Below are 12,530 nucleotides of genomic sequence, written 5' to 3' on the forward strand. Positions count from 1 at the left end.
TCTCAAATACTTAGTTGAAAGATAAACCTTTTCCCCAACATAAAATGGCCTTTGAGGGAAGCGTTTCTTATCAGCCTGTTCCTTAACCTTAACGGCTGGGATTAAGGCTTTTTTGACATTCGTCCAAACACTTTGGAAGGAGGCCACTCACTGATCCAGAGTTTGAGAAGCAGGTGGCTTCTGGGGGTATTCAGGCATAGGCAAAATCCCTCCTGGTAGCTATCTTAAATGGTGTAAGACCAGTGCTACTGTGCACAGTATTATTATAGGCTACTTCAGTGAAAGGCAGAAGATCGGCTCAATTAGTCTGCTAGTAATTAACATAGCATCTGAGGTATTGCTCAACCGTTGAGTTTGTACGTTCAGCCGCCCCATTAGTACTTGGATGAAAAGCTGATGAAAGCCCCTGAGTAGACCCAATAAGCTTAATGAACTTCCTCTAGAACTTTGCAGTAAATTGAACCTCCCTGTCCAAAATAATCCACTTAGGAGCTCCACAGAGCTGATAGATATGCTTCAAAAACATCTTGGTCAGTTTCTGAGCAGAGGGAAGCCCTGAACAAGCAATGAAATGAGCTTGTTTGGAAAATAGATCAATCACAGTCCATATTACAGTATTGAATGAATGAACCTTTATTGATTTTGGGGACTGATATCCAAGTGTTGGGAGAAATCCCAGTTAAAATGTTAAGGAAAAGCCTTATTAAGAATCAGCCAAGAATATCTGATCCTGGATGGATGAGAGATGACGATTGTGGTAGCTTAGAAGCCGTCGTAGAATTTCTATGAGCAAAATACAATAATAGATTCTTAACAGAGGGCTTTGAAGTTTAACTCAGCTGTTGGTTTTACCTGTTAACTAAGATTTTTAAATATATATATATTGTGAGTAGATGTCAGGTCAAATGGGATAGGTAAACAGACTTGTAGAAGTTAATTGTGCGGGGAACTAGTATTCTTGAAACATATCGGTATTCAATTGAGGGGACAATTTCAGTGTGTATGTTTGCTTTTCTCTTTATAGACATGTTTTTTTGTCTTGTCTAGTTTTTTTCTTTATTCTGTATTTTCTTTTTTATCCTTTTTTGGAGTTGTATTTTAATGTTTTGAATAAAATTTTTAAACAAATAAATAAAAAAGAAATGATCATAGGTGCTTCTTCACCTTTTTAGCTCAGCTGCCAAATTCCAATGCAAGGTTAAAGGGCAGGTATAGATTGTCTTAGCCAGAGAAAGTCCATTTTGTTGAAAAGCCCTTCCTTTTGCTCTTAACAAGTTTTCCTTTTGGGCTTCACATCCATGCCCTAAAATCCTTGGAAGACTGTGTGACAACCTTATCAAGGAACTTGAACCAGGCCAGCAGTTAATTCAGGTTAACTTCTCCTTTCCTGCTGCAGATCGTTTGAGTTTTGCATACTTCCTTACCAGCCCCATCACTGAAGGACGAAGCCAGCAATGCTTTACTCACAACCCTCCTTCTGGGAGGTGCAGCCTCTGCCAGGGGTGTGAATCCTTTGTGTGGCTTGTTGCCGACTTCTTGCTAATGATCACATGCTTTTGTTTTCCAAAGGTGTATACAAGCTAAAATGAGTCCCCCTCTTTGTGCTGTACAGAATAAACAGGTTGCAATTTTCTGCATTGTCCAATAATTGGCTACTTTGCACCAGGGAAAAGCAAACCTGGCATTTGGCCACGACAATCTATGGTTTGCCTCTGGAATTGAATGTTTATACACTCCCATGAAAGTCTGTTTATTATTCCCCAGGTATCTGGGTGAATTTGGAACAAACTTTGGCTGAGGTGACCTCACTTACTGCAACGTGAGGCTGGGGCCTCCTGTACATGTTTGTGTCAGAACATTAACTTTCCTGAAGAGAATTCCATTCCCTGTTACTGCCATGGCCTTTTAGGGAGCTGCAAAGAAATGCTGCTGATACGCAGTTGTTAAACCAGAAATGCCAGTATAACCTGTAAATTGTAGGAGGCAAGAATCAAACCGTTGCTCAGCCCTTTGGTCACCATCAAGACAAATCAAGCAGCACTTTAGACTTCATTTCTCTCCTAAATCAGTGTTTCTCAGCCCTGGAAGATTGAAGATGGCTAGACTTCAACTCCCAGAGTTCTCTAACCAGCAGTGTGCTAAACTGTAATGTCCTTTTCTGCTTTATGTAGCAGAGGGCAGGGACCACCGAGCAGTTGCTGTAAATGTCAATGCACACTCAGACACCCACCTCCTCCTCAAATAGGGTCTTGCTTCATGTAGAACTCCAGAGGAGGAGGCGTAACACGGCCCAGAGAGGATGCTGTGGCTCTGACCACCATGAGACATTGTCCTGACTGGTAAGACAATTTCTTCACCTTGCACAAATGTTTTTATTTTTCGTATTTCTCAACCATCCATCTATCTCAAAGAGGGACTCTGGGTGGTATACAGTAAAATGTTAAAATATGAAATAGTATATATAAAAGGCAAACATTTCAAGAGGAGGCAGGAGATTAAAATTAGTGAAAAGGGGAGGGTTTTCAGGGCATTAAGCAGCCCCACGGCTGCAAGCTCCCCCAGGTCCCCCTTGTGAGGCTGTAGAGGCACGTCTTAAGTCCTGTTTGGAAGGCCAGGAGACTGAGGTCCTGCCTCATTTCTGGGGCTGGGCGGAGGAGGAAGAGAAATATTCCACAAGGCTAGGACAACAACAGAGACCAGTGCCGTTTTGGTCCCTTATCAGGGGCTGAAATCTGACTGAAAAGGGTCTGGATCACCCATTTCCTCCAGGGTCCTCTGGAGTTGCAATGCTACCACCTCCTGGGTCACCTTCCTTAAAAAGGGGAGGTGGGAGACTGAGCAAAAGCTGTCCAGAATGGTGGGGTCCAGCAGTGGCTTCTTAAGGAGGGAGCACCTCTTTCAAAGGAGCTGGGAAGAGCCCCTCCCACAAGGATGAATTCACCATCCCAGGCGCCTCAACCAGCCAGGAGCAGCATGGACCGCAGGCGCAGGGGGCGACCTTTGCATTCCGAAGGGCCCTCTCCACCTCCTCAGCGCCAGCAGAATCAAATGGCTCCCAGGGAACTGGATAATTCTCCCCAGGCATCTCCACAGGACTTGCATCACGCTTGGTATCCAACTGGGAATGAAACGGAGCAATTTTATCCTCCGGAGGCCTGGAAAATTCCTCCGCACAACCCTGTAGGAAGATGTCTGGCCCAGCCTTTCCAGGGAGAGTCCGTGTGACCCTAAGCAAGGCCGCTGGGGGGCTTTCCGCAGGTGCAAGGAGGGCAAAGAGGTATTGGGGCTTGGCTGCTCTCACCACCGTGAGGTAAACCTAAATAGTGGCCTTAACGCACGTTTGGTCGAGTCCGTTCTTCCTTTCCCTCCAGCACCACACTTGGCATCCCTTGGCCTTTTCCAGCTGCCTCAACTCCTCTGGGAACCAAGCGGAGCGATGGGCCAGGAGAGGCCACGTCCTGTCTGAGACCCTGTCTTGTTATGCCAGGCAGCCGCCAGGCTCTCAGCGGCGCTAGGCAGTAGATCGGCAGCTATTTCCCCTGGCACCCTCTGGCACCCAGCTGGGCCCACCAGTTGCTGGGGGTGGACCAGTTGAATGGGCTCAGCCTCCCTGCGGAGGGAGGCTAGCAGAGCCTCAAAGCCACAAGGGCACGATCTGCCCCCGACAGAGGAGCTGAGGAAAGCTCTTCCCTCCGATTACATTGCCACGGCCCTGACAAGAAAACCAAGTCCAGAGAGAGGCCACTGTCCCAAGTAAGGCAAGAATAACCTGGCAGAGGCCCGTGGCCATCACGGAGGCCATGAACTCCAGGGCTACTTCAGAGGTCCAGCCCAGGGATGGCATATTGAAGTCTGGGCAACTCTGCCGCCAATTTGCAATCCAGTCCACACTACAGGAGACCTTCGGCTGACTGTTCTTAACAAAATTCGCCTACTGGGGATCTGTCGTCCGGTTCACACTGGCGCCAAATTCACTGGGACACCATCAAGGCATCTGCCTCCCGGCTGCTTCTCCAGAGGCTCACAGCTGTACTGCAGTTCCTCCATCCGGCTGCGCCTTGACCCTTGGCCTCGCTGTCCCTTGGGCCCCATGTGCTCTTTGCTGCTTCTTGGGCCCCATGTGCTTCTTGGGCCCCATGTGCTCACCTGCTTCTCTGGCGGGCCGTACGGCTGGACTTTGGTCAGGCCCCCATCAGCCTCACTCCTTGCTCAGCCATTGGGTCTCTCTCTGGCTGGCTGGCAGCTGTTTGTCCCCTAGACTGACCTCAGGCCTTGGGCTGCCAGTTTGCTTCCCAACTATGTGCCACCATCAGCTGCCCCCAGCTGCTCTGGGGATTCTCAGCATTTCCTTGTCAGCTGGGGGTGATAGCAGGACTGCCCAGGAGTCACCACGGCCAACTCCCCGAGGGACAAGAGCTACGCCAATTTCAAAGAAATGGTGGAACAGAATCATTAAAGAAAGGATGCAAAAGGAGGGACAGAATGAAACAGGGATGGGAAAAATTAAAATAATTTTATTTTAAAATAATTAAATAGAATTGTTAAATTGTCCCGTGGCAAGTTGGCCACGGCGAGTTGGCTGTGGCAAGTTTTTCCATCCCCCCCCAGGGGGTACTGAACCCCTAAACTCAGGCAGATTATCTTCCTGCTCTACTGGCCCCCAATTAATCACCACGGCTGTTATTGTGGCTGCAACTCAGTTGTTCTTCTTGCTGATTCTGTCCTTATAGCCTGCAAAAATTGGACCGCAGGACTAAGAAAAGCGAGAGCCGGGAAGTCCTTCCTTCCTTCCCCAGCAGGTCTGGCTCAGAACGTCGCTCCCCGGGGGAAGCAGGAAGGCTGACTAGGCATCCATCCACAATAACCGTGTTCCAGCTTGGAGGAGAGTACGAGAAAATTATGGGGTGTAAGAAGCCTGTCTTGTCTGTGGTTCAGTTCAGAGCAAGCAGCCCAAACCCCAAACTCTGGTTTGGTTTGAGTAGGGAGGTTTCTCCTGGGACGTCCCCAGAGCTGCTTCACCTGGGAGGAAAACGACAGCCGATTCTTCCCAGCTGCAGCGGACGGACCGAGGACTCAGGAAGTGGCGTCTGCCAAAGGCCTGGGGTCCCTCCGGCGATTGAAGGGGAGATTAGCGGACTCTTCGGGCAGCTCCTCTCATAGATTTACTTACTCCTAAAAATGATTCCTGCCAAATTCCAGCTTGTTGAGAGCTCTCCGTTGTGATCCCCGTTTGCGAAAAGGAAGATAAGGGTGGTCCTTTGAACAACAGACCGATTAGCTGACATCACAGCAAAACGGTAGTTCAAATGTCTTTCATATAAGACTTTGAGGGCCTGTTAGCTGAAGGGCCATCTGGATTCAGGCCTGGCCACTCTTCTGTTGAAAACGGCTTCATTTTACGCCACCTAGTAGGAAAATATACCACTAAAGGAGCCAACAGTTTGCAACTTTTACAGACCTCAGTGTAACGCTTGATTCGATAAATAGGGACCTTCTTTGGAAGAAACCATACGGGCCAAACTCCTCTCTTTAACCAAGACATTATATTTACTTCACGCTTAGGGGAAGAAGAGTCTTATGGTGCACCACCTGAACCGCTGCCCATGTCCTGTTTGGCTGCACGCTGAATTCTGCAGAAAGGACCGTTTGCTTAGACCTCTTTTGAAACCTAAAAAACATTGAGACAGCTATTTCCTCTTATTTCTTGCAGGGAACAAACACGGACATCGCTAGCAGAACTGCAATTTTTGTATCATCAAAGTCCAGGTCGATAAAAGACAAAGAAGACACCTAGAAGAGATTGGGGTTGAATGCTGCATTTATTATGAATATGCCCTTCTCTTTTCTCTGCGCTGGTTTTATAGTCTTTGTTAATATGGTCAGACGACTAATCAATAAAACTGCTGACTTAATTCTAAGTAACTTTCCCATATTCAAAGACATTCAATCTTTCTCTGGCAAGGGTGAGGATTTCATTGCAGGTGGGCTGAACTTTCCAATTTACCCCTGGGGGGTCCTTCTAACTGCAGGTTCCAGCCAGGGTAGCCTCTTTCTGGAGGGTCTTTATTATTATTTTTACAAGAAATCACTCAAGGTGGTGTTGAACATCTCCAACACAACCCTCCTTCTCCTATTTCCCCCACCATAACCCAGGTGTGGAAAACGTTGGGCTGAGGACCTGTGTGCTCATGAAAAGCTTACTTTGGGGGAAAATTTAATTTTGAAAAATGCATTCTTGCAGAAAATGGAGTTATTTTGGGATAACAAAGTTGCTTTCACAATTACCAATTACAATATAAATGCAGTTCGATTTTTCAAACTTTTGCAGTTTCTTTAAAAAAGTCCAAGTCTGATTCATCTTTGTCTTAATCCAGATTACTTCTACTAGGAGGATTTGGAGAAACTAAATCTAACTTGTAGGACAGTAACCCTTTTTAATACAGGTAATACTCACTTACTAACTGCAGTTGAGACCAGCAACTCTGCCATCAAGTGATGCAGTCATCAAGTGAAAAGTCACAGGACTGGACTTGACATTATGATGGCAGTTAATCGGATCTAGCTGCAGTGATTAAGCGAGTCATCGTGGGTTGTTAAGCACAATGTCACATGACTGCCACCTGCGGCTTCCCACCAGCTTCCCCAATGACTTGCCTAGTGAGAGGTCGGCCGTGAAGGTTGCAAATGGTGATCATGGGTTGATGCATTGGTCTTAATGAGGGCTGATGGCCAAATGCCCAAATTGTGATCCTAAGTCTGTGATGGCAATGCAACAGCCACAATGTAAGGACTGGGGTGAAGTCTCCTTATTCAGGGCATGGAAGTCTGAACTGTTGGCTGAATGCCCAGTCAGAGAGCAAGGGCTGCCTGCAGTGGAGAGGAAACTGATGAAAGGGGAATAGCAAACTGGAACATCTTGTCTTAGTAAACCAGTAAAGAGTTGCTTTGAGCAACACAAAACTGTTTTTCCGTGCTCTTAAAACAAGGTTAGTATTTGACTCTGTCCAAAATATTAATCTCCTTCATGGATTACTGCCTTGTCGTGGCGAAGGGGCTTGCGTAATTCAATGAAGCTATGAGCTATGCCGTGCAGGGCCACCCAAGACAGAAAGGTCATAGCAGAGAGTTCTGACAAAACGTGATCCACTGGAGAAGGAAATGGCAACCCACTCCAGTATCTTTGCCATGAAAACCCTACGGACAGTACCAAAAGGCAAAACGATATGACGCTGGAAGATGAGCCCCTCAGGTCGGAAGGCGTCCAATATGCTACCGGGGAAGAGCAGAGGGCTAGTACTAGTAGCGCCAGAAAGAATGAAGCGGCTGGGCCAAAGCCGAAAGGACGCTCAGCTGTGGATATGTCTGGTGGTGAAAGTAAAGTCCGATGCTGTAAAGATTTTTTCTCCATAGGAACCTGGAATGTAAGATCCGTGAATCAAGGCAAGCTGGACGTGGTCAAAAAAGAGATGACAAGACTGAACATCGACATCTTAGGTAACAGCGAACTAAAATGGACAGGAATAGGTGAATTTAATTCAGATGACCATCCGGTATACTACTGTGGGCAAGAATCCCTCAGAAGAAATGGAGTAGCCTTCATAGTCAATAAAAGAGTAGGAAAAGCAATACTGGGATAAAATCCTCAAAATGACAGAATGACCTCAGTTCGAATCCAAGGCAAACCATTCAATATCACAGTAGTCCAAGTCTATGCCCCAACCACCGGTGCTGAAGAGGATGAAACTGACCGGTTCTATGAAGCCCTACAGCACCTTATAGAACTAACACCAAAAAATGATGTCCTTATCATCATGGGGGATTGGAATGCTAAAGTAGGAAGCCAGAAGATAACCGGAATAACAGGCAAGTTTGGCCTTGGAGTAGGAAATGAAGCAGGGCACAGGCTGATAGAATTTTGTCAAGAGAATACGATGGTCATAGCAAACACTCTTTTCCAACAACCCAAGAGACGGCTCTACACATGGACATCACCAGACGGTCAACACAGAAATCAGATTAACTACATGCTCTGCAGCCAAAGATGGAGAAGCTCTATACAGTCAGTAAAAACAAGACCAGGAGCTGACTGTGCCTCAGACCATGAGCTTCTCGTTGCAAAGTTTAGGCTTAAACTGAAGAAAGTAGGGAAAAGCACTAGGCCACTCAGATATGAATTAAATCATATCCCTGATGAATATTCAGTAGAGGTGACAAATAGATTTAAATTAGATCTGATAGACAGAGTTCCTGAAGAACTATGGACGGAGGTTTACAACATTGTACAAGAAGTAGCAACTAATACCATCCCAAAGAAAAAGAAATGCAAGAAAGCAAAATGGCTGTCTGAGGAAGCTTTGCAAATAGCTGAGGAAAGGAAGGAAGCGAAAGGCAAGGGAAAAAGAGAAAGATACACCCAATTGAATGCAGAATTCCAGAGAATATCTAGAAGAGGTAAGAATGCCTTCTCAAATGAACAGTGCAAAGAAATAGAAGAAAACAATAGAATAGGGAGGACCAGAGATCTCTTCAAGAAAATTGGAGATATGAAGAGAACGTTTCTGCAAAGATGGGCATGATAAAGGACTAAAATGGCAGGACAGAGGCAGAAGAGGTGGCAAAACTACAACTAGACAAGAATGAGCTTAACATCCCTGATAACCATGAATGTGAAGTGAAATGGGCCTTAGGAAAGCTGAGCAACAACAAAGCTAATGGAGGTGACAGTATTCCAGCTGAGCTATTCAAAATCTTAAAAAGACGATGCAGTAAAAGTGCTACACTCAATTTGCCAGCAAATTTGAAAAAACATTGGCCACAGGATTGGAAAAGGTCAGTTTACATTCCAATTCCAAAGAAAGGAAATACAAAGAATGTTCAAACTATCACACCATTGCACTCATTTCTCATGCTAGTAAAGTTATGCTTAAAATCCTACAAGCTAGACTCCAGCAGTATGTGGATCGAGAACTACCAGAAGTACAGGCAGGATTTCGAAGAGGCAGAGGAACTAGAGATCAAATTGCCAACATACGCTGGATCATGGAGAAAGCTAGGGAGTTCCAGAAAAACATCTACTTCTGCTTCATTGACTATGCTAAAGCCTTTGACTGTGTGGATCACAACAAATTGTGGCAAGTTCTTAGAGAGATGGGAGTACCAGACCATCTTATTTGTCTCTTGATAAACCTATATGCGGGTCAAGAAGCAACAGTGAGAACTGGACACAGAACCACTGATTGGTTCAAAATTGGGAAAGGAGTCTGGCAAGGCTGTATACTGTCGCCCTGCCTATTTAACTTACATGCAGAGCACATCATGAGAAAGGCAGGGCTAGATGAATCAAAAGTTGGAATTAAGATTGCCAGGAGAATTATCAACAACCTGATATGCAGATGATACCACTCAAAGGGCAGAAAGTGAAGAGGAACTAAAGAGCCTTTTGTTGCGGGTGAAAAAGGAGAGTGCAAAAGTTGGCTTGAAACTTAACATTAAGAAAACCAAGATCATGGCATCCGGCCCTCTCAATTCCTGGCAAATAGATGGGGAAGAAATGGAAGTAGTGACAGATTTTATTTTCCTGGGCTCCAAGATCACCACAGTTGGGGACTGCAGCCAAGAAATTAAAAGACGCTTGCTCCTCGGGAGGAAAGCCATGGCAAATCTAGACAGCACACTAAAAAGCAGACATTACCCTGCCAACAAAAGTGCATATACTGTAGTCAAGGCTATGGTCTTCCCAGTTGCAATGTATGGCTGTGAAAGTTGGACCATAAAAAAGGCTGAGCGCCAAAGAATTGAGGCCTTTGAACTATGGTGCTGGAGAAGATTCCTGCGAGTCCCTTGGACTGCAAGGGGATCAAACCGGTCAGTCCTAGAGGAGATCAACCCTGACTGCTCTTTAGAAGGCCAGATCCTGATGTTGAAACACTTTGGCCAGCTAATGAGAAGGAAGGACTCACTGGAGAAGAGCCTAATGCTGGGAAAGGTTGAGGGCAAGAGAAGAAGGGGACGACAGAGAATGAGGTGGCTGGATGGAGTCACTGAAGCAGTAGGCGTGAGCTTAAATGGACTCCAAAGGATGGTAGAGGACAGGAAGGCCTGGAGGAACGTGGTCCATGGTGTCGTGATGGGTTGAACACGACTTTGCAACTAACAACAACAAAATATTAATATCATAGTAGAATGTTTCTATGGCATCTACTGTGAATTTAAGGTGTTCTTCCTGGCCTGGATCAAGACAACATGGAGATTGGATAAAAAAAATTATCACCTAACACTAGAAGGAAAAGTATATGTCACCCTTTGAAAGTGAGTTTTGTTGTTTTGGATGAAGGGCACAGAGGAGGACTTTTAAACATATGAAGAGTGGTTAGTCTAAAGAAAAGAAGAAATAGGAGAGACATGATAGCAGTATTCCAGTATTTGAGAGGCTGCCAGAAAGAAGAGGGGGTCAAGCTATTCTCCAAAGCACCAGAAGGCAGGACAAGAAACAATAGTTGGAAACTGACCAAAGAGAGAAGCAACCTGGAAACTTCCTGACAGTGAGGACAATTAACCAGTGGAATAGCTGGCCTCCAGAAATCGTGGCTGTTCCATCATTGGAGATTTTTAAGAAGAGACTAGACCAGGGGTTGGCAACCTCGGCTCTTTTATGACTCATGTACTTCAACTCCCAGAATTCCTGAATCAGCTGATTCAGGAATTCTGGGAGTTGTCCATGAGTGATAAAAAAGCAGAGGTTGCCTACCCCTGGACTAGACAATCACCTGTCTGAGATGGTATAGGTTCTTCTGCTTGAGCAGGGGGCTGGACTAGAAGACCTCCAAGGTCCCATTCCATTCTATTCTATACAGTAGAATCAACACGTTCTGCTTCTGCTTCTAAGGAATTTTCCAGTCCCCCCCCCCGCTTTATTATTATGAGTATGAAATCTAAAGTTAACCCCGCTGAATTAATGCTGGTCTATTGTTAATCGTTTAGTTGAGCACAGTAGACTGAAGAGGGCCACCGGGGTGTTGATGCGAGACCGTTTTGGTAGCGGAAGGTCGGGAGGGCGGCTGAGCGGCGCATTCAGAGCTTCAGCCCCGTTTCTTACTTCTCTATTGTACGTTACATATACAATATATTGCAAACGCAACTCTCGGCACTGAACAAAACGTCCGTCGGGGGCCTGGGCGAGCAAAGCCCGACCAACCCCCGCCGGCCTGTCCTCGGCTGGCCTCCCGCGCCCGGCAGAGCCGCCCGGCCCTTCCGTCCCAGGCCGCCCTCGTCGCAAAGCGGGACGGCCGACGGGGGAGCGTCGCACTTGGGCCGCCCCTTCTCCTTCCCCTCCGCGGACGCCCGGCGCCGTCTGCGCGGCCACGGGCGGCCCGGCCAGGGCAGGCAGCGCCTCCTCCGCGCTGGCTCCGCTGCTCGGGGAGGCCGAGGGGCGCCCGCGGCGGGCTGTCTCCGGCCCGGCCGGGTTTTCGGGGCGGCCCGGGAGAGGCGAGAGCCCGGCCCTTCCCGACCCGCCGCGCCCGCCCGCCGCCCGGACTTACGGTGCCACAGGAGGCAGAGCAGCCGCAGCCCCGACGCCGCGCTCCGCCACCAGCCCATCGACGCCGCCGCGCCCGGGACGCGCCGCCCGTCCCTCCTCGCCGCTGGCGCCGGCAGCCGCCCCGAGCGCCGCCGGCCGCGGCTTCCCAGCAATGACGCCAGGCGGCCCCGCTCCCTCTTCCGCGGAACGGCAGGGCGGGCTGGGCTGGCCGCCACGCGGGCGGGGGCGGCGTCTGCCGGGCCCAGCCCTTCCGCGGAAGCCGAGGCGTGCGAGGCGGTGTCCCGCAGCCCAGGCGGGCGAAGCGAGGCCGTCCCCTGCCGGCGGGCATCCCTTCTCCGCCTGCCGTTCGGTGGCTGCTGGCGCGAGGCGGGCGGCGCTGGACCGGGGCGCCCCTGAGGGGTCTACCTGGGCCGCCCCGGACTCAGCCCGGCGCTCCCCAGCCGAACCCAGGCCTTCCCCTTCGCCATAACGCGGAGCAGCCGAGTCCGGGGGGGGGTGTGGAAAGCCTCTCGGGGCCCCGGGTCACTGGGGGCCCCTGGCTGGATTGCCGGCTGGCGCGTCTTTGGGGGGAGCCCCTCGTTGCAGGCAGGCCCGGAGCCGCTTCTAGGGCGCCTGGGCTGCTCTGGCCCTCCACGTGACGGAAACCCAGCCAGGCAGCCACTTTCTCAAGGTGAAAGAATAAGAATAATAAAATAAAGTTGGAAGGGACCTTGAAGGTCATCTAGCCCAACCCCTTGTTCGGGCAGGAAACCCTATACCATTTCGGACAAATGGCTGGCCAGTCTCTTCTTGAAAACTTCCAGTGCTGGAGCATTCACCGCTTCTGGAGGCAGGTGGTTCCACTGGTTGATTGTTCTATCAGGAAGTTCAGAGGCCATAAAAGAGCAGACAGTCTCCGCAGAGGCTTTGCTGTCATTCCTCTCCTGCAACTAAGCTGCTCAACGATATCTGCACAGCAGAGGGGAGTAAAAGCACCCTAAATTCCAAAGCAGGA

At 48.6% G+C, this 12,530-nt stretch overlaps 1 protein-coding gene across 3 annotated transcripts in view; it reads right to left on the reverse strand.

Annotated features, from left to right (window-relative positions):
- Nucleotides 1–11,749, reverse strand: part of IL4R (interleukin 4 receptor) — a 34,141-nt gene extending 22,392 nt beyond the window's left edge. For all 3 annotated transcript variants that reach the window (XR_014493712.1, XR_014493713.1, XM_083373095.1), the window contains exon 1: nt 11,538–11,749. Coding sequence is in view for 1 of the 3 variants with exons in the window: in XM_083373095.1 (XP_083229221.1) it covers nt 11,538–11,595 (58 nt within the window). In the remaining 2 variants the exon portion in view is untranslated. The remainder of the gene's footprint in view (nt 1–11,537) is intronic.
- Nucleotides 11,750–12,530: the final 781 nt, after the last annotated feature.

This window comes from Vipera ursinii (assembly GCF_947247035.1).
Source record: "Vipera ursinii genome assembly, chromosome: 13".
NCBI lineage: Eukaryota > Metazoa > Chordata > Lepidosauria > Squamata > Viperidae > Vipera > Vipera ursinii.